General features: G+C 36.5%; 1 protein-coding gene across 2 annotated transcripts in view; it reads left to right on the forward strand.

The window, feature by feature from the left end:
- The window catches only part of NAALADL2 (N-acetylated alpha-linked acidic dipeptidase like 2), a 1,193,283-nt gene that overhangs the window by 526,998 nt on the left and 642,411 nt on the right, over nt 1-23,874 (forward strand). For both annotated transcript variants that reach the window (XM_032631175.1, XM_032631174.1), the window contains one exon: nt 9,185-9,304. In XM_032631175.1, coding sequence (XP_032487066.1) covers nt 9,185-9,304 — 120 coding nt within the window. The remainder of the gene's footprint in view (nt 1-9,184; nt 9,305-23,874) is intronic.

A 23,874-nucleotide genomic window follows, 5' to 3' on the forward strand; every position in this document is an offset into this window, starting at 1 on the left:
CAGTTATTTATTTTGTCCTTTGTGAAACCAGTGCAGGTACAGAAGAGTAAAGGGAACAATTAGTATTTAATACAGGTTGGTCAGATTGGGTCTACCATGTTCTTACTTTGAATAAGGGATTTGTTTTTATTCCAAAACATTTTATAAATGTTGAAGTTTTCTTTCTGTTAAGCATTACTTTGTATCGGGAAGACAAGCCAAATGATGCAGTTTTATGAAGAAACATTTTCAACAACTCATTAGCTGTGCATGAAATATTGTTACCAACACACTTCTCACTATCCCATTCCTCAGAAAGCATAGTTCAGGAGCCCAGACTAGGAACCTTCCTTACCAGTTGCACATCTGTGGATTGGTTGCTTCAATTCTCTAAGCCTCAAAAGTCCTTATCTGTATAAGGGGAATAGTAATAGTACCTCAAATGATTGTTGTGAGGAAGAAATGATAGAAACCATGTCAAGGGCCCGGAACTTAGAAGCACTCAATAAATGTTAGCTATTGTTATTAGTAGTTGGTATAAAGTAGATGCATTTAAATGGGAGAAATTAAGAAAATATCAGAACTATATATCATAAAATTTGGAGTACAAATGTTTACCACATTGTCTGAATACAGTCTTCCTGTCTTCTATTTAACATGACAAATATTAATCATTAGGGAGGAAAATGCCTTAAGTATGAATACATAATAAGATAAATATAATTCCCTGATATATAATATAATTTTTCATTTAAAACTGAAAGCTCAGATAAATGAAGTATTTTATTTTTGAATGCAGAATGGCAAAGCATGTCAGGTTGGGCCTGAAGAGCGTTGCTTGTCTTTGTTTTGTGAAATTTCATGACATAGTTTAACACATGAAATCTGAACACTGTATCAAATATTTTGTCAAAAAGTCTTAAAGAGAAAATAATCGCTGCATGGAATCCTTGGATAACTTATAATCAGATGTCTGTTTTCTCACGGCTAGGAAGACTTTGTCTTCCTCTTTTATTCCTCTTTTATTTTTAATATTCTCAAACAAAGGCAAACTTATCAGTGTTATGGCAGAAGGCAAAGCTATATGTATTTAGCTCTGAATGCTTCCTGTTACAGATACAAATATCGGATAGCTAAAGGAATAGAATGAAATTGTATTATTGTCTGGGTATGAAGATGAGGCTACTGTCTCACAAATAAAGAAATGTGAGCTTCGAGCAGTTTTTCAATGCTGAAAAGGATTTTGCATTTTATTTGTCTCCCCTCTTTTGTGGAATCCATCTTTTGTTCAACGGTGCACAAATGTGAGATGAATGGCTTTGAACAAAGTTGTATGTAAGTGATTCACTTAAAAGAATCTACATAAAATCCCTTGGTTTAATATAACCTTCTGTTTCTGATTTCACAAGCTCTGTGCAGTAACTGAGTTAACAAAATAATTTCAAAGTTGGCTGCTTTTTTTTGTTTTTTCAAGGTAGTCCATGGGACTAGTTTCCACATATTTAAGGTATATATTTTTCCTGGATTTAAAATTTCGTAGATAGAAGCATTTACAAATAAAAAAGTGATATATCACAACATAGTGTCCATAGTGAAATATTTGTTAGGGAGGTTACATCTTATTCCTGGGAAAGAATAAAAGCCTATTTTACGAAATAAAAGTTTACAACAAAGATAGTTGAATTCACCTAAACAGTTAAAGTACAATGGACTATTTTTCTCCCTCTTCATTAGAAGAAATATAACATTTTGAGTGAGAAAGTGTTTGACTACAGATTTCTTTTTTATTTTTAAATTTATTAATTTATATTTGGCTGTGTTGGGTCTTCGTTTCTGTGCGAGGGCTTTCTCTAGTTGCAGCAAGCGGGGGCCACTCTTCATCGTGGTGCGCGGGCCTCTCTTTGTACTTTTTTTTTTTTTTTTTTTTGCTGTACGCGGGCCTCTCACTGTTGTGGTCTCTCCCATTGCGGAGCACAGGCTCCGGAAGCGCAGGCTCAGCGGCCATGGCTCACGGGCCCAGCCACTCCTAGACATGTGGGATCTTCCCAGACCAGGGCACGAACTCGTGTCCCCTGCATCGGCAGGCGAACTCTCAACCACTGCGCCACCAGGGAAGCCCCGCAGGCCTATCACTGTCGCAGCCTCTCTTGTTGCGGAACACAGGCTCCAGACGCGCGGGCTCAGTAGTTGTGGCTCACGGGCCCAGTTGCTCCGCGGCATGTGGGATCTAACCAGACCAGGGCTCGAACCCATGTTCCCTGCATTGGCAGGCAGATTCTCAACCACTGCTCCATCAGAGAAGCCCCTTGACTACAGATTTCTAATTTGACTAAAGTTATTTCTAAAGATTCTGAATTACCATAATTGTTGTTTGACAGAAAATTCTAGGTCAGGATTTTTAGTTTTAATATAAGTTAAAGCATGCCACTTACAATGTTTTGATAACATAACTTTCTTAGCAGATTTAATTTATAGTTTAATTTTCATAAAATGCCAGTATACAGTTTACAAATAAGATTTACCTCATTTCATTGGATGCTGCAAATTCAGTCTTTTCAGAACTAGAGAGATCTGTGGAAAAGTTGATCCTTAGATTTATGCACTATTTCAGTACATTAATATAGTTGATTTTAAAGGAAGCAGAATTCTATCATATTACTTTCATGGTCTCCAGGAAGAATTCTCTTGAATGAATTTGCAACTTCTTCAATATCCTTACCTTAATAAGTTGAGTATCATTTATTAAATAAAGTACCCTGTGATTATTAATCTGTTTTTCCTTGTATTTTAATTTGATACTGAAAGATAAACTGACTGATATAGAATTTAGCCTGCTGGCTGTCACTAATGTAACAAGAAACATTCAACATTTAGCAAGTATATACTGAGTGCCCTTTTTTATGCTGATCACAGGAGCAAAATGATCCATAAGAAAGTTTTGGACACTGCCCACATGTAGCTGGCAGTCTAATAGGGGAAACTTGCTATTAGGTAAGCAATTACACAACTGCATGGTGCCATCCTGCTATGAAAACTAGCAAGTTACCTAAATATTCTAGACTCCATTTCCTCATCTGTATAGTGGTCAGAAATATCGAGAAATATGAATGTTCTGAAGATTGAAAACAACTGATGTAATCTCCATGGTAAAATGTCTAGTACAGAGGACATAAATGGTTAAGTACTGATTTTATTTTTCCTTTTTTATCATAACAGCCCTGTCCAATTTGACCCTTCTTATAATACACACGTGCGTGCATGTGATCTCTCCCTCTCTCTCTCTTTCTTCCTCCCTCCCTCTCTCTTTCTCTCTCTCTCTTCCTCCCTCCCTCTCTCCCTCTAAGGTTCTGTATTCAAATTCCAGTTTTCCAAGAGCTGGGGTTCCCTGTGAACCTCCTCTTGCCCTCATCTCTCTCTTGCCGTTACCCACCTCTTGCCCTGATCTACTTCTGAATTTTTTCCACTTTGCCAAGACCTAGGCACACGCTTCAACCCACATCTCTAATGCATATCTTTTTTTTTCTAAATTACCTAGAAAATCCTTAAATAGTGCATTTTTTTCTTCCCAACAATTTGTTTTCTTAATTTAGTATACATTCTTATCCCAGGTTTGCATTATTTTGCCTGTTGACTTTGGAGATTATTGATGTAAATATGGAAATATAATCCTGACAGAACTTTGCTTCACTTTGGTTAAATTTCTATATTACAGTACTTTTTAACTTAATTTTCTCTCCTTTAGATGGATGTGCTTTATATGTTAGATTATAAAACATTTCACAAGTTGTTAAAAATGATTACTATATGCCAAGACAAGTGACTACTCTGGCTTATCTTTGTTTTTTCTGCTTTCAAAACATGGTCACTGTACACAAATAAAATAAAATATTCACTGTGCCATTAAGCACTGCATTTAGTATATCATTGTAGCAAATATCTTTTCAGCATGTGTTTATATTACAGTAATAAAAAGTGATAAAATTGACAAGCCATCCCTTTATCTGACCTTTTACACTGAAGGCAGCAGAATGGATTGTGTGTCTCATGCTTAGTGCTGAATTCAGTTGGGATATACTAGTTTAGCACACTTGCTGGTGTCCCTTCTGATCGGTTGGGAGTCTATTTTAACTGATTAGTTCTTCTGCTGTTCTAGTAATTAAATATTTTAAATAACTAAATATTATTTAAATTATTAATAGCTTTTTAATACTAAAATACTTAATATTTTATATATCTGGATGCTTATGCCAACCCCATCTTAACTGGTCTTTATTAGCTAGAATACTAATTTGAGAAGGAGTTTGAAAGGATTGATTAGTGATGTCTGACACAAGGGTGGGAGGAAGCAGCATTGGCTTTCGTGTTTTAATACATTGTCGTTTTCATAATAAGGTCTATGATGGAAAGCCCTTCAGTGAACTTGAAAAAAAGAACTAAGAAAGTACTAACAATCTTTGAATTTTGAACTCTTCATCATTACCAATATACTATTTTTTTAGAAAGGATAACAGTAAACATGGGAGATCATTCTGATTTTACAAGTTTTTAATAAACATAAGCACTTTAATTTGAAGAATATTCAAAAGCTAGATTACATAAAGTAGTAGTAAGTTTCTAAAGTAAAATTTGTATTTAGATGAATAGTACTTCTGATAACCCTGTATTTTGTCAGTATGAGAACTGCTTGGGCTTACCATTTCTGACTTTGAGTAGAAAATTACTGTTTTAGTCAAAGCAGGCTTTTCAAATATTCTGTACATTCAGAATCTCTCTTAGAGAAAACTGGGAGGATTCAGGGTGATTGATTTGGTTGAAAATGTCAAGTCTGAAAAATTTCAAGGCATACATCATTTCATAAGCATGAATAATTTTTGCTACCTCAGGTAGAAGAGAAACATGGCCCTGGATCATTCCTCAATGTTGAACCCAGGCCACCAGCAGGTGGAGGGCCCCAGAAACACTTCTCTGACCTGGCTACTTTCCATGATTGTTCTATTAATTTTAGTTAGCTTACTACAGAAAATAACAATTCTATTCAGTTCTCTTGTTTGTTCTCTTCTGTTGCTTCTTCTCAGAATAGTCTCTCCACTTTTCTATAGAACATTTGGTGCTATAGAATGTCACTTTTTAATGTTTTGATATTTAGTCATTGCTAATTATTTGGTTTATGATTCCTTCTAATCACATATTTTACAGTGGATAGAAGATAATTGTATTTTACTGTTCATTTCTAAGGTGTACCAGTATCCTCTTAGCTGTTACTATGTGGCCCGTCTGTTGTCATGCCGCTACTTTTTCTTTTTTAACAAAGTATAAATATTTGATTTTCTGTTACAATTGTTGTTTTTTAAGTTCTTTGTTCAAAAATTAACATATAGGGCTTCCCTAGTGGCACAGTGGTTGAGAGTCCGCCTGCCGATGCAGGGGACACGGGTTCGTGCCCCAGTCTGGGAAGAACCCACATGCCACGAAGCAGCTAGGCCTGTGAGCCATGGCCGCTGAGCCTGCACGTCTGGAGCCTGCGCTCCACAACGGGAGAGGCCACAACAGTGAGAGGCCTGTGTACCGCAAAAAAAAAAAAAAAATTAACATATACAATTTAAATAAAAATTAATGTGTAGACTTTTTAATATTTCTCTCTGGTAAAAAAAAAAATAAAACAGAGCTAGTTTCCTTTCACTCTGCATCTCTCATTTACTCTTTCCTATGTGTCAGGAAGTCCTCTATGTGTTAGGGAAAAACTGGTACACATAGAGTAAATAGTTCAACAAGCACCTACATTCCTGTTCACTTGGCATTTCCCAAAGACTGCTCAGATGTGACTTAATCCTTGATATTTGGACATAAATTAAACATGGTATGCCAACTGGTAAGTGGACGGTTTTCTAGCGTGACAGAATACATGCAATAAAGAGAGGTTCATTGTAGCAACAAGAATGGTTGGAAAAAATGGCTTGACATTTTATCATATCATTGTATATTGATTTGTCTCAGAAAAATTCAATGTGCTTTCTTGCATCTGTGATTTTCAGTTTGCTTGAAGGTAAATATGAAAGACTTTTGGAAAGGACCTGGTTCAGAAGCATCCTTTGAAGACAGTAGATAATTTTTATTATCACCTGTCAAACTGTCAGAACATTGAGACTTCTGTAAATATTGACTTTTAATGCATAGCCTCAAAGTACATAAACCAAAATAAATTGACAAAATTATGCCTGTTTTGGGGAATATTTTTGTGGGATAAAATCCTCTTACATGTTAAAATGCATTGATCGTTTATATATGCTATTTATAGAAGATGAGTTGGAGAGCTCTTTAATTGAAATTGCCATTTTTGATGTCACTTACAGAATTGGTATTTTAGTAACTGCCATATTTTTCTGGTATGTACACAAACAAAAAGTCATAGTCTGGCCTACACGCTCTCAGACCAGTATGATTTTTCCCCAAACTCTCCTAAATATGAAAAGTATGTTCATTAATATAACCAAATGTATAATATCTCTGTTTTAAGATGCTATCAGTGAGTCATATTTAGTAGATAGCTTAGAAAGTTGAAATGGAAAACATAAATTATTTCATTTTTACAATGTGAGCATTAATATTATGTGACCATTTATTTAATAAATACTGGTCAGCCTTGTATTATTCTACAATTTTCCTGTCTTGCTAGTTGTTTGGCATGTGTCGTCCAGCACTGGAGCTTGCTGGTTGTTGAGTGGAGGTGGGCCTTAGCACTGAGTTGGAGATCTCTGGCGGAACTCTTGCTGATTTTTATTACATGGGGCTCAGAGGTCTCTGGTGGTCCAATCTCCTGAACTTGGCTTTCCCACATCAAAGGCTCAGGCCTGACATCTGACCGGAGCACCTGTCAGCCACATGGCTCAGAAGAAAAAAGAGAGAAAAAAAGAAAGGTAGAAAAAAATAAAATGAATAAAGTTATGAAAATAAAATATTTTTTAAAAGTATTAAAATAAATAAAAAGTAATAAAAAAAGAAAAAATAAGAGAGCCACCAAATCAATAAACAAATCCACCAATGCTAACAAGCGCTAAAAAGTAAACTAAGATAAACATAAAAATCAAAAACTGGTCAGCTGCGTACGGCCAACCCCATGTCTACAGTTGCTCCCAAAATCCACTGCCTCAATTTTGGGATGATTCGTTTTCCATTCAGGTGTTCCACAGATGCAGGTTACACCAAGTTGATTGCAGAGATTTTATCCACTGCTCCTGAGACTGCATGGAGAAATTTCCCTTTCTCTTCTGTTTTGCACAGCTCCTGGGTTTCAGCTTTGGATTTGGCCACACTTCTGTGTGTAGGTCACCTGAGGGCCTCTGTTTTTTTCTCAGACAGGACGGGGTTAAAGTAGCAGCTGATTAGGGGGCTCTGGCTCACTCGGTTTGGGGGGAGGGAGGGATACAGCATGCGGAGCTAGCCTGCAGAGGCAGAGGCCGGCATGACGTTGCATCATTCTGAGGCATGCCATGTGTTCTCCCAAGGAAGTTGTCCCTGGATCACGGGACCCTGGCAGTGGCGGGCTGCACAGGCTCCCGGGAGGGGAGGTGTGGACAGTGACCTGTGCTTGCACACAGGATTCTTGGTGGCTGCAGTAGCAGCCTTAGCGTTTCATGCCTGTCTCTGGTGTCTGTGCTGATAGCCGCAGCTCACGCCTGTCTCTGAAGCTCGTTTAGGCAGTGCTCTGAATCTCCTCTCCTCACGCATCCCATAACAATGGTTTCTTGCCTCTTTGGCCATTCCATACTTTTTCCCAGACTCCCTCCTGGCCAGCTGTGGTGCACTAGCCCCTTTCAGGCTGTGTTTACCCAGCCAACCCCAGTCCTCTCCATGGGGTCTGATCTCTAAAGCCCAAGCCTCAGCTCCCAGCCCCCACCTGCCCTGGCGGGTGAGCAGACAAGCCTCTCAGGCTGGTGAGTGCTGGTCGACACCCATTCTCTATGGAGGAATCTCTCTGCTTCACCGTCTGCACCCCTCTTGTTGCACTCTCCTCTGTGGCTCCAAAGATTCCCTACCCTGCCCACCCCCTCTCCCCACCAGTGAAGGGGCTTCCTAGTGTGTGGAAACTTTTCCTTCTTCACAGCTCCCTCCCAGAAGTACCGGTCCCGTCCCTATTCTTCTGTCTCTGTTTTTCCTTTTTTACTTTTTCCCTACCCAGGTACGTGGGGAGTTTCTTGCCTTTGGGGAAGGCTGAGGTCTTCTGCCAGCATTCAGTAGGTGTCCTGTAGTTGTTCCACATGTAGATGTATTTCTGATCTATTTGTGGGGAGGAAGGTGATCTCCACATCTTACTCCTCCGCCATCTTGAAGTTCCTCCCTCCTGAAACAGCACATTTAGTATTATAATTTTATGACTCGAAAGCATAACAGCTATTATTTTAATAATAGAAATTCCAGAAAGTAAAGTCCAAAGGAATCCTCTTGGCTGTAGGAGTATGCTGGATGGAACTCTCAGGGCAGTACGATTCAAAGTGTGGGATGGGGTTCACCAAATCATAGGATTCCCAGTAAAATTTCCAGGAAGGCATAGAACTTTTACATTAATAAAATGAGAATTTTAAAAATGAGAAATATTGATATGAAACATAACTCTAAGGGAGTAGTGGGAAATGTGACAGAAGAAGTTGTTTGGTGTTATATTCTAAAGTCTTGAATTTCACAGTGGTATAGGTGGCTGTATAGGTTGTATCCTGCATAACCCAGGGGGGTGTCATTCACAGCTGGATATATGCACATCCTGAACAGCTGTGCATTGTGAACTTTGTTCTTAATTTGGATAACAGTAGAGAATCTTTGAGTTATTTTCACATCTAAGAGTAGTATGATTGTTGTTGAACCTTAAGGAAATTAATTTTGCAGCATCTTATAAAATGATTCAAATTCCAGAAACATGAATGTAAGAATATACCAAACTGGGTGGTCTGTTAGAGGCATAAACTGGGTTTGTAATTTGTTTAGAAGAGACTGCAAAGCAAAAATGAATCTAAACCTTTTTCTCAAGTGACTTCTCAAAGGAGAATTGTTGTACCCTGATAGAAATAGAAAGGTCATGATTGGGACAGGGTAAGAGAGAGATTAGTTCTCCTTTGAACGTTTTGAATTACTATGAATGATTTTCTTATGCTAAATGGGCAATTTGCTGTAATGCTTCTGACAGGGCTTTATTTTTCTTTGTCTTCTCTTTCAGGCTGAAGTCATTGATGTGAGTTATGGAAATGCAGATGATTTAAATAGGATTAAAAAAATGAAAAATGTCACAAATCAGATTGCACTCCTGAAATTAGGAAAACTGCCACTACTTTATAAGGTTGGTCCAATGGTTGTTATTTGGTGGTAGGGTGAATATTTTGTTCAGTTGGCGTTACATGTGCATCTGAGAACATGAAGAGAGAGAGAGTGAGTGTGTGTGTGTGTGTGTGTGTGTGTGTGTGTGTGCGTGTGTGTGTGTGTGTGAGGGAGAGCAAGAGAGTGGAAAGACAAAGAGGCGTACGGTATCGCAGGAAGATAACCTTTCCAAAATGGATAATTTTATATTCAGACCTTTAAGATATTGTGTTTGTGGGACCTTCATAAAATTGGCATTTCCTTTATAATACCTATCTGGAATGCTAAAAATGAGAACCACAGTGTCTTCTTCTCGCGACATCTGCAAAACTTCTAATCTGTTATCTAATTACCATGTGCTTTATGTTAGACTAGTATCTCGCTGATTTACACTCCTTAGTGATTAATTTTTGTCAACTGTATAACTTCACAGTTACTGACTGTGCTCAGAAATTTAATTAAAATATAATATACTAAGGAAAGCAGAATTATGATTTATTTAAAGAGTTTATTAATACTCATCCACCAGATGCATTTACATAATTAAAGCAGTTCAATCTAAGTATCTCATAATGAGCCACCACAATAGAGAGTCACTACTGCTCATTCTTACTTCATTTTCTTTTTCTATTAAGAAAGAATGATCAGTGTAGTTGTGTAGTTATGTCCCTGGAATGCTCTGGTTCTGAAGATATATTGGATTTCTCCTCATTCAAACCTATATGAGATTAGCTAATTCCCAGGAGCAAAAAAATGTTTCCAGAAATCTGTTGGCACACTCAAGAGACCCAAGAGAACATTCTGTGCCTGTTTTTTATTTTCCAAGGATGCTGTTATACTTAAATCAATGTCTGATAGTAGATAATAGGCCAGAATTTTAAGTTACTCTTGAAAATATAATACACACTGATAATAATTTTTTGTAGGATTTTTTGTAGGATTTTTGTAGGATTTGTTAGTATGTATTAAAGGCCTTAAAATAATCATTTTGACCCAATAATTCCATTTCAACAGTATATTCTAAAGGGGAAAAAAATCAGAGATGATGAACAATGATTACCAATGATGTGAGAAAATATTTGAAATGATATGTACATCCAGTTTAGCACTGAAATTATGCTACATTTGTACAGCTGAATACAATTACAATGTGAAGAATATTTAATATGTGAAAATCCTCATAAGTCAAACAAATAAATTATAAAGAGGACATTTATAATAATTATATAATAATGATTACATTTATAGTTACTTCTAAAAGTAACATTGTTAGAAATATGGGTTAAATATTTTTCTAAGCATTTTTAAATGTATTTTCACATTAATCTTTACAATAACCATAGTGTTGAGGTACAGATTATTATCTTCAATTTATAGATGAGTATCACAAGTGCATGAGGAAGGAGATAAGGTAGAGTATACTCTTTCCCCCAAAACAGCCCCAATCTGGTAGAGGGGCAAAATGATGACATTTTAAATCAATGGTACAGATTTGATCATGGTATGAGACTAGGCATTCTAATTACTTACTTAAGACAAGCGATTCAAATTGCTTAGAGGGCATTTTATTACCAGTAATCAGAAGAACTCTTCCTCTAGTTGTTCGAGGAAGAATGTTCTTTTCCAGATGTTTTAAAGGGGCAGTGGAAAACAAAGCACAACGGACCCACTTACCCATGAAGGATAAGTTCCAAGACTCCCAGTGGATGCCTGAAACCACAGTTAGTACCAAACCCTACATATACTATGCTTTTTCCTATACATATATACTTATGATAGTGTTTCATTTATAATTAGGCATAGTAAGAGATTAACAACAATAACTAATAATAAAATAGAGCATATAACAATATACTATAATAAAAATTATGTGAGTGTGATACCACCAACATCATTCTGATAATTTAGAGGGCTGCTTAGTGACTAATGGGCAGGTTAGGATATACAGCATGGATATGCTGGGCAAAGGGATGATTCACATCCTGGCTGGATGGAGTGGGACAGCCTGACATGACATCAAGCTACTCAGAACAGCCCATAGTTTAAAACTTAGGAATAGTATTTTTGGAATTTTCCGTTCAGTGTACTTTGGACTGCAGTTGACCACAAGCATCTGAAACCTCTAAAAGTGAAACTATGGATAACGGGGAACTACTGTAACACTGCTTTGAGTACAGTACATGAATCCTGCTTGTTCAACTTAAGAGTGATACAGATGTCTAAAATGTTGTTTGTGGTAGGGGCCAATTATCTAAATTGGGTTGATGGAATTATGGATTTCTATTTCTTTATATTTTCTAAATTCCTAATGATTTTGTATATATTTTGTAAGGAAAAAAAGTCTAAAAATTCATGTTAAGATAAGGCATTTAAAATTTTTTCTAACAGTGTTTATAGGCCAAATACTCAAAATCCCTACCAGTAGATAATGGGTTAAAACATAGCCAGTTTCTTTTTATTTGACTGCTGCAGAGAATACTTACATTATGAAACCATTTGGCAAAGTCCACAAAGTACTGAAATAGTGGTTTATCTAGAATAGGTCACAGTTATTAAAACCCCGGTACATTTTCCCTGATCATCTTCCTTACAGGCCTATGAAGAGATTTAACAAAGAGGTCTGTGCAGAATTTCCCTTTAGACAGAGCCTTGCCACAAACTTGGCATTATCTTCTAGCCAGAGAAGAGAAAGCACTCTTTCTTTAACCTTTTAGATTCTATTCTAGGCATCTCTGTTTTCTGTAGATTGTCCCAGAGATTATGGAATCACGGATTCCATATCTGTTAATATATATTCATATGGTAAAGAAAAAAAGAAAGCATGGTGTAGGCAAGGTTATATAGCATGATTATAGCTGAACTTGCTTCACCTGTCCATCAGATATATTCTGAGGCTGAAATTGGAAAATGAGGTAATAGAGTAATACAGCTGGGTTGAAAAAAAGGCAGAGGACCAATGGACTTCTATGTGAATTACAACTGTTACTCATGATTCCAAATGAGCATCTGGACTGGGAACATGGGGCTGAATGAGTAGAGAAAAGTTAATTCTATTTTAACTGTGCAGTAGTAACTAAATCACAGTTTAAAAAATGAATCTGGGAGGGAATCTCTGTATCTGAGATAAAGAGGGCAAAGGGGAAGCAAAATTGTGATATTACCTCCTAAAGAGAGTAGAAGAATAATCCGCAGTCAAGAAGGAGGAGATCTCATTAGTTTTATCATAAATGGTATGTATGTGTTAATTTAGTCACTAGGAAGGGATTGATGAGGTAATCCCCACATTTGTAGCAGGAGCTGTAAAAGGCAGATGGCTTCTAGCTATAAGCCTTGATGTCCACACTTTTGTTGTTGCAGGAAAGGGCCAAGTCCTTCAGACCTAGCTTGTGCTAGTTTCCTTAAGCTTAAACCTTAGAGGAAAGGCTTTAGATTTCTATGAGCTTTGTATTTATAGCAGTTTATTTTATAGGAGAGTGCTTTCATTCCTTCAGCTTTAAGCCAAAATAGTCTTTTATCTGTCATGATGGATTTACTTAGATTTCTCTCAGTGACAATCTGAGACATAATAAAGCAGATCCCCAAACCCTTGCAAATTCCCAAATTGCTAAATAGGTCTCTAGTATGAAATTTATTTTATAAAAGGCAATAAAAGCATTTGGCTTTCTTTTAGAGTCATTTTCACAAAAAGCAGTAATAAAAAAAAAATTACTGTGTAGTCCATGACAACTAGAAATTGAGTAAATCCCACTGAAATATGGAAGATGGGCCATTTTCTGGGTCTGCACCACATATAAGCCCCAAATCTTGTAAGAGTCAAATTTGCATATGGTAAAATTACAAATGACTAAATATCTTATGCCTTTTGTGCATGGTGAAGTTACACATGAAAATTCATAAATGCTGTTGTGATTTTTTCATAAATGAAGTAACATACAGTGCATTCCTAGTACTCACAGCTAGATGGTAAGAAACTAGCAAATATTACCTGGTTTTTGCATTTTCTTATATACCTTTTTATCCCTGTAATCACAATTTTAATGATTTGGGAATCCAAATGATTTTGTAGTTTCCTACAAATGAAACAGTTTCCTATCTATTCATTGGATAAGATTTATATTTTAATATCAATTTTGCATTGTTTGGCCAGTGTATGACTTAACCAACTACCACTCAAGTCCATAAAGCATGCTTAAAGAGGAAGGCATTTTGGAAGAGGCTGGAGGGAAATGAGAGGTAGAAAACAATTGTTATGTGTTGATATTTTCAAATATTCAGTAGATTGTTTCCAACAGATTAGGAAAAAAGTAAACTTCATACTATTTGAATTTCAAACCCAATTTCATCTACAAAACAAGTAAATTTAAAACACTGAGTTGGGGGTTTAGTGAGGAAATCTCTATATTTGGTGAATTACCAATCAGTACTCAACAAGTGGACAATAGGAAGATCAGTAAGAAATTCTTTAGTTTAGGTAAAGTAAATGCTGAGAAATACTATATTTTGAAACCTTACCTCACATAAGGCATTGACATGCTTTTCATATTTGCTGAACTATACTCTGTTTCATTTGCTCCAATCTCCTTTTATTTTTTCTGATGACAATTATTTAATCCTTATGATAACTGCATTCAAAATAATTATTTTTTTAAATTTCAGTTAATAGAGAGTGGCATTACTCTATTACATGCGGTAGAAGTTTAAGATGGTAGATCTAAAATTTAATTTTCATTTCCCCAAATTAACATATAATGTATTCAGCTAATAATTAGTGTCAAAAATATGTGATATGAGAACCTTCAAGATGGTGGCGGAATAAGGCATGGAGATCACCTTCCTGCCCACAAATACATCAAAAATAAATCTACATGTGGAACAACTCCTTCAGAAAACCTACTGAAGGCTGGCAGAAGACCTCACAATTCCCCAAAGGCAAGAAACTTTCCATGTACCTGGGTAGGGCAAAAGAATAAAACAGACAAAAGAATAGAGATGGGACCTGGACCTCTGGGAAGGAGCTGTGAAGGAGGAAAAGTTTCCACACACTAGGAGGCCCCTTCACTGGTAGAGACGGGGGGTGGACGAGGGGAAATGTTCAGAGCCACGGAGGAGAGTGCAGCAACAGGGGTGCAGAGGGCAAAGCAGAGAGATTCCCACACAGAGGATCGGTGCTGACCAATACTCACCAGCCTGAGACCTTGTCTGCTCACCCACCAGGACAGGTGGGGGCTGGGAGCTGAGGCTCGGGTTTCGGACATCAGACCCCAGGGAGAGGACTGGGATTGGCTGCGTGAACACAGCCTGAAGAGTGATAGTGCACCACAGCTAATGGGGAGACAGTCTGGGTAAAAGACTGGAACTGCCTAAGAGGCAAGAGACCATTGTTTCGGGGTGCAGGAGGAGAGGAGATTCAGAGCACCGCCTAAATGAGCTTCAGAGATAGGCGTGAGCCATTGTTATTAGCGTGGACACCAGAGACGGGCATGAAACATTAAGGCTGCTGCTGCAGCCACCAAGAATTCTGTGTGAAAGCACAGATCACTCTCCACACCTCCCCTCCTGGGAGCCTGTGCAGCCTGCCACTTCCAGGGTTCTGTGATCCATGGACAATTTCCCCGGAAGAACACATAGCCTGCCTCAGGCTGTTGCAAAGTCACGCAGGCTTCTGCCATCGCAGGTTCGCCCCACATTCTGTACCCCTCCCTCCCACCGGCCTGAGTGAGCCAGAGCCCCCTAATCAGCCACTCGCTTAACTCCCTCCTTTCTGGGTGAAGAACACATGCCAGAGGGCTACCTGCATGCAGAGGTGGGGCCAAATCCAAAGCTGAACCCCAGGAGCTGTGCAAACAAAGAAGAGAAAGGGAAATCTCTCCCAGCAGCTTCAGGAACAGCAGACTAAATCCCCACAATCAACTTGAAGTACCCTGCATCTGTGGAATACCCGAATTGACAATGAACCATCCCAAAATTGAGGTGGTGGATTTTGGGAGCAAATGTAGACTTGGTGTTTTTGTACGCAGCTGACTAGTTTCTGATTTTTATGTTTATATTAGTATAGTTTTTAGCGCTTGTTATCATTGGATTTATTTGTTGGTTTGCTTGCTCTTTGTTTTACAGTTTTTTAAATTACGTATTATATTTCTTTATTTTAATAATTTTTAGTTTGTATTTTAATAACTTTCTTGTATTTTTATTTTTTTCTTTCTTTTTTTTCTCTCTTTTATTCTGAGCCATGTGGCTAACAGGGTCTTGGTGCTCTGGCCAGGTGCCAGGCCTGAGCCTCTGAGGTGGGAGGGACAAGTTCAGGACATTGGACCACTAGAGACATCCCAGACCCACATAATAGAAATTGGCAAGAGCTCTCCCAGAGATCTCTTTCTCAACACTAAGACCCAGCTCCAGTCAACAATCAGAAAGCTACAGTGCTGTACACCCCATGAAAAACACCTAGCAAGACAGGAACACAACCCCACCCACTAATAGACAGGATGATTAAAATCATAACAAGCTCACAGACACCCCAAAACACAGCACTGAACGTGGTCCTGCCCACCAGAAAGACATGATCCAGCCTCATTCACCAGAACAAAGGCACCAGTCCCCTCCACCAGGAACCCTCCACAACCCACTGAACAACCTTACCCACTGGGGGCAAACACCAAAAACAATGGGAACTACAAACCTGCAGCCTGCGAAAAAGGAGACCCCACACAGTAAGTTAAGCAAAATGAGAAGACAGAGAAATATGCAGCAGATGAAGGAGCAAGGTAAACACCCACCAGACCAAGCAAATGAAGAGAAAATAGGCAGTCTACCTGAAAAAGAATTCAGAGTAATGATAGTAAAGATGATCCAAAATCTTGGAAATAGAATAGAGAAATTACAAGAAATGTTTAACAAGGACTTAGAAGAACTAAAGAGCAACAAACAAACAATGATGAACACCACAATAAATGAAATAGAAAATTCTCTAGAAGGAATCAACAGCAGAATACCTGAGGCAGAAGAACAGATAAGTGACCTGGAAGATTAAAAAGTGGAAATAACTACCACAGAGCAGAATAAAGAAAAAAGAATGAAAAGAATTGAGGACATTCTCCGAGACTTCACAGACAACATTAAGCACACCAACATTCTAATTATAAGGGTCCCAGAAGAAGAAGAGAAAAATGAAGGGACCGAGAAAATATTTGAAGAGATTATAGATGAAAAGTTCTCTAACATGGGAAAGGAAGTAATCAAGTCAAGGATGCACAGAGAGTCCCATACAGGATAAATCCAAGGAGAAACATGCCAACATACATATTAATCAAACTATCAAAAATTAAATACAAAGAAAAAATATTAAAAGCAGCAAGGGAAAAACAACAAATAACATACAAGGGAATACCCATAAGGTTAACAGCTGATTGTTCAGAGAAACTCTGCAAGCCAGAAGGGACTGGCAGGACATATGTAAAGTGATGAAACGGAAAAACCTACAATGAAAATTACTCTGCCCAGCAAGGATCTCATTCAGATTCGAAGGAGAAATTAAAACCTTTACAGACAAGCAAAAGCTGAGAGTTCAGCACCACCAAACCAGCTTTACAACAAATGCTAAAGGAACTTCTCTAGGTAGGAAACACAAGACAAGGAAAAGACCTACAATAACAAACCCAAAACAATTAAGAAAATGGTAATAGGAACATACATACTGATAACTACCTTAAATGTAAATGGATTAAATGCTCCCACCAAAAGACATACACTGGCTGAATGGATACAAAACCAAGACCCATATATATGCTGTCTACAAGAGACCCACTTCAGACCTAGGGACACATAGAGGCAGAAAGTGAGCAGATGGAAAAAGATATTCTATGCAAATGGAAATCAAAAGAAAGCTGGAGTAGCAGTTCTCATATTAGACAGAATAGACTTTAAAATAAAGACTATTAACAGGAGACAAAGAAGGACACTACATAATGATCAAGGGATCAATCTAAGAAGAAGATATAACAATTGTAAATATTTATGCGCCCAACATAGGAGCACCTCAAAACATAAGGCAAACGCTAACAGCCATAAAAAGGTAAATAGACAGAAATACAATAATAGTAAGGGACTTTAACACCCCACTTTCACCAATGGACAGATAAAGTGAAAATAAACAAGGAAACACAAGCTTTAAGTGACACATTAAATAAGGTGGACTTAATTGATATTTATGTACATTCCATCCCAAAACAACAGAATACACTTTCTTTTCAAGTGATTATGGAAAATTTTCCAGGATAGATCATATCTTGTGTCACAAATCAAGCCTTGGTAAACTTAACAAACTTGAAATCATATCAAGTATCTTTTCCGAGCACAACGCTATGAGACTAGATATCAATTACAGGAAAAAAACTGTAAAAAATACAAACACACGGAGACCAAACAATAGGCTACTAAATAACCAATAGATCACTGAAGAAATCAAAGAGGAAATCAGAAAATACCTACAAACAAATGGCAATGAAAACACGACCACCCAAAACCTATGGGCTGTAGCAAAAGCAGTTCTAAGAGGGAAGTGTATAGCATTACAATCCTACTTCAAGAAACAAGAACTCTCAAATAAACAACCTAACTTTACCCCTGAAGCAATTCGAGAAAGAAGAACAAAAAAACACCCAAAGTTAGCAGAAGGAAAGAAATCATAAAGATCAGATCAGAAGGAAATGAAAAAGAAAGGAAGGAAACGATAGCAAAGATCAGAAAAACTAAAAGCTGGTTCTTTGAGAAGATAAACAAAATTGATAAACCATTAGCCAGGCTCATCAAGAAAAGGAGAAAATTCAAATCAACAGAATTAGTAATAAAAAAAGAGAAGTAACAACTGATACTGCAGAAATGCAAAGGATCATGAGGTTACTACAAGCAATTCTATGCCAATAAAATGGACAACCTGAAAGAAATGGACAAATTCTCAAAAAAGCACAACCTTCCAAGACTGAACCAGGAATAAATAGAAAATATAAACAAACCAATCACAAGCACTGAAATTGAAACTGTGATTAAAAATCTTTGAACAAACAAAAGCCCACGGCCATTTGTCTTCACAGATGAATTCTATCAAACATTCAGAGAAGAACTAACACCTATCCTTCTCAAACTCTTCCAAAATATAGCAGAGGGAAGAACACTCCCAAATGCATTCTATGAGGCCACTATCACCCTGATACCAAAGCCAGGCAAACATGTCCAAAATAAAAGAAAACTGCAGGCCAATATTTCTGATGAACAAGATGCAAAAATCCTCAACAAAATACTAGCAAACAGAATCCAACAACACATTAAAAGGATCATACACCATGTTCAAGTGAGGTTTATCCCAAGAATGCAAGGATTCTTCAGTATATGCAAATCAATCAATGTGAAAAGCCATTTTAACAAATTGAAGGAGAAAAACTATATGATCATCTCAATAGATGCAGAAAAACCTTTTGACAAAATTCAACACCATTTATGATAAAAAAAAAAAAAAACTCTCCAGAAAGTAGGCATAGAGGGAGTGTACCTCAACATCATAGAGACAAACCCACAGCCAACATTTTGTCATATATATGACAAACCCACAGCCAACACCATTCTCAGTGGTGAAAAACTGAAACTATTTACACTAAGATCAGAAATAAGACAAGGTTGCCCACTCTCAGCACTATTATTCAACATAGTTTTGGAAGTTTTAGCCACAGCAATCAGATACGAAATAGAAATAAAAGGAATCCAAATTGGAAAAGAAGAGGTCAAGCTGTCACTCTTTGCAGATGACATGATACTATACATAGAGAATCTTAAAGATACTACAAGAAAACTACTAGAGCTAATGAATGAGTTTGGTAAACTAGCAGGATACAAATTAATGCACGGAAATCTCTTGTATTCCTATACACTAATGATGAAAAATCTGAAAGAGAAATTAAGGAAATACCCCCATTTACCATGGCAACAAAAAGAATAAAATACCTAGGAATAAACCTACCCAAGGAGACAAAACATAGACAAAAAAAATAGTATGCAGAAAACTATAAGACGCTGATGAAAGAAATTAAAGATGAAACAAACAGTTGGAGAGATATACCCTGTTCTTGGATTGGAAGAATCAACATTGTGAAAACGACTATATTACCCAAAGGAATCTACAGGTTCAATGCAATCCCTATCAAACTACCAATGGCATTTTTCACAGGAGTAGAACAAAATTTTTCACAAATTGTATAGAAACACAAAAGACCCGGAATAGCCAAAGCAATCTTGAGAACAAAAAACGGAGCTGGAGGAATCAGACTCCCTGACTTCAGACTATACTACAAAGCTACAGTAATCAAGATAGTATGGTACTGGCACAAAAACAGAAATATAGATCAATAGAACAGGATAGAAAATCCAGAGATAAACCCACGCACATATGGTCACCTTATCTTTGACAAAGCAGGCAAGTGTATACAATGGAGAAAAGACAGTCTCTTCAATAAGTGGTGCTGGGAAACTGGATGGCTACATGTAAAAGCATGAAATTAGAACACTCCCTAACACCATACACAAAAATAAACTCCAAATGGATTAAAGACCTAAATGTAAGGCCAGGGAATATAAAACTCTTAGAGGAAAACATAGGCAGAACACTCTATGACATAAATCACAGCAAGATCCTTTTAGACCCACCTCCTACAGAAATGGAAATAAACATAAACAAATGAGACCTAATGAAATTTAAACGCTGTCACACTGCAAATGAAACCATAAACAAGATGAAAAGACAACCCTCAGAATGAGAGAAAATATTTGCAAATGAAGCAACAGACAAAGGATTAACCTCCAAAATATACAAGCAGCCCATGCAGCATCCAAAAAACAAACAACCCTATACAAAAGTTGGCAGAAGACCTATACAGACATTTCTCCAAAGAATATATGCAGATTTCCAACAAACACATGAAAGAATGCTCAACATCACTAATCATTAGAGAAATGCAAATCAAAACCACAATGAGGTATCACCTCATACCAGTTAGAATGGCTATCATCAAAAAATCTACAAACAAATGCTGGAGAGGGTGTGGAGAAAAGGGAACCCTCTTGCACTCTTGGTAGGAATGTAAATTGATACAGCCACTATGGAGAGCATTATGGAGGTTCCTTACAAAACTAACAATAGAAGTACCATATGACCCAGTAATCTCACACTGAGCATATATCCTGAGAAAACTATAATTCAGAAAAAGTCATGTACCACAATGTTCGTTGTAGCAGTATTTACAATAGCCAGGGCATGGAAGTAACCTAAGTGTCCATTGACTGATGAGTGATTAATGAAGATGTGGCACATGTATACAATGGAATATTACTCAGCCATAAAAAGAAATGAAATTTAGTTATTTGTAGTGATGTGCATGGGCGTAGAATCTGTCATGCAGAGTGAAGTAAGTCAGAAAGAGAAAGACAAATACCGTATGCTAACACAAATATATGGAATCTAAAAAAAAAATGGTTCTGAAGAACCTAGGGGCAGGACAGGAATAAAGACACAGACGTAGAGGATGGTCTTGAGGACATCGGGAGGGGGAAGGTTATTCTGGGACGAAGTGAGAGAGTTGCCTTGACATATATACACTATCAAATGTAAAATAGTTAGCTAATGGGAAGCAGCTGCATAGCACAGGGAGATCAGCTTGGTGCTTTGTGACCACCTAGAGGGGTGGGATAGGGATAGTGTGAGGGAGATGCAAGAGGTAGGAGATTGGGGATATATATATATATACATATAGTTGATTCACTTTGTTATGCAGCAGAAACTAACACAACATTGTAAAGCAATTATATTCCTATAAAGACGTTAAAAAAAATGTGGTATCCAGTACAATAGTACAACAATGTGCGTAAAAAAGGAACTCAATATTTTTTGACTATAAGATATTCATGGTGTGTGTGTGTGGTGTATGTATGTGCACATTGGTACAGCCTTATGTGTCATGCTGGGAAAATAGGAAAGAAGAGAAAGACTCCTTCCTTATTGAAACTTTTGATGCATTATAATTTATATTTTTATAAATATAAATTATATAAAAATATATATAATATAAATTATAATATAAAAATAATTTTCCCTGCTATTGATGAACCTATCAGATCTATTTACATGATAGTCTGTGAATATTTCAGATGAAAAAAAACCCATTTAATTCAGTGTCATTGCATGATTTGGGGGGTATAGTTTTGTATGTGGAGGCAAAGTTGCTTCTTTTTTAAGACAATTTTGAAAGACATTTTATGAACCAAAAGAAGTGAACACTATCTTGATACTTAGAAAGGGTATGCTTGTTCACTGGCTGATTGAATGAGGCACTTCCTACCCTGTTTTCAGAAGTAATTACAAAAGACCAGTGCTCCATACTTGGTAATTGTATGAGTCCAGAGCTGCTACACTGCTCACAGAAAACATGGTCAGGTCTAGAACACAAAATCAGGAAACAATGGTTTAATGTATTTAAAAGCCAAATCTGCTATTATTTTTTTTTAATCAGAATGTTTTCCATTTTCCACTGACTGACTTTAGTTATTTTTCTAAATGTCTTAGACCAAATATTACCATATCTACAAAAGGTAATTTTTGTTGAAATACAACTTCAATCATAAGTTATAATGGAAAAACTTTAGACTGAGTGTTATTCTGCCATTTAGCAGTCAGACTTTAAGAAAGTGCATTTAGAATGAGGATAACTAATCCTGAATACTTCTGATCTTATACCTAAAATTAAAGTATTTTTCATGGCTTAAAACCAAATTAAGGTATGTCTACAAATCTTCAGTCTGTTGTGAATGATTCCCATAACTAAGAAGTCATGCCTGTATTTTACCTTCATGATAATATAATTACTTTTATTGACTGACAGTTTGAATATTGGGAAATCATAACTAGTGACATCATTCATTAGAGGCCTTGATTTTTGTATTATCTTAATGTAGTATGTTAAGCATAAATCATCCTCATGCATTCATGCAAGTTTGGTAGTATAAGAAAAGGTGCTAAGCATTTTGTTTGTCTTAACTATTATAATATAAACTAAGAAAAGCAAGAAATCAAGAAAGAAGTCAGACAGAAAGGGAGGCAGGAAAGAAGGATAGAAGGAAAGAAAGAAAACAGCACTTGATTCCCCCCCTAGTTCGTGCTCTAAAATTACATTTCAGAAATCTTTTTTATACATTATATGTTACTCTAAAATCCAAAACAATAAGTTTCAGACATATTTTAATTTTTGAGGAATTATTTGGACACACCAGCATAAATGTCTCTATGATAATAACATCTGGCTTTGTGATAAATCTGGGCTATCCTTTCACATTTTAACTTTTCCTTCTCTCCCTCTGTCTGGTTGATGCTTTTCATTTTGTCCTGCTGTAGATGGGTTTCTCAGTCTTTCCAATGTGTTGTATTTGTTCTGTATTCAACAGGTGATTTATTTTCAGTAGTGAAGTACAGCATGGCAGGATGCAAAGATGGTAGAGACAGGCTCAAGTTCAAGCTTGATGTTTATGTGACCTTGGGATATCATGTAACCCCTCTGAAGTTTTAAAGTTTCTTTTTTTTTTTAATCTCAAAATGGCGATAGAAATAATCCCAACTCACAAGCTTGTGTGAGCATTAAATCTTAAAATGCATGCATAATTCCTAATAAATATTAGTTACTATTAGTAAGCCCTTAAAATCTGAATAAGATTCTAAAGAGAAACAATATGAGTTTAATAATGGGGAATGACAGCTCTCTCAAAATTCCAAAACTGAACTGCATATAATAATATCAATACTAGATAAATCTATTATAGAAATATGGTCTCTCAAGATTGCACTTTTGCATTATTTAACAGTAAGGATTATGCTGATACTATGTAGCATACTTTGAAACTTAAACAAAAAAACTAAAGCTGCCTCTAATGATTGTGGAATAAGGCAGGTATAAGTAAGTGGAGAAATGAATGTTAAAAATAAATATAACTTGATTATTAAGGATGAATATGAACAATGACCTAAAAGGATAGTAGATGATTTTGATTTTTACATTCTTCAGTATTAATGCATAGACTTTTTTGTGAGGTGATAGAATTATGTAATATTAAGAAAATAATATTGTCTTAGGAATTAAAACTATATTACATTTATAGTAGTTGTATAAATAATACAAATTTTAAACTATTTTGAAAGTTGAGGTATCATGTGTGTTTCCAGGAACATCATGAAATTGCCTACATCATAAGGCTGTTGTAAAAAATAATTTAAATAATACATGTAAGTATGCAACACAATGCCAAGAACATACTAAGCACTCATTAAAAGAAAGCTAATATTTTATTTAATCACATTAAAAATTTTATTAAATACTACATTTTCTGCTTGAATTCCATTTTTCTTAATGGTCACCATCCTATGTGATCAAAAATCTAAGACCTTATCATTTGCTAAATAGTGTAATCCCAGCCTTGTTTGTTTAAGTAAAGGATCTGGTTAGATTATTGCAGGAATGATTATGA

The sequence above is a fragment of the Phocoena sinus genome, chromosome 4, assembly GCF_008692025.1.
Source record: "Phocoena sinus isolate mPhoSin1 chromosome 4, mPhoSin1.pri, whole genome shotgun sequence".
In the NCBI taxonomy this organism is placed as follows: Eukaryota; Metazoa; Chordata; class Mammalia; order Artiodactyla; family Phocoenidae; genus Phocoena; species Phocoena sinus.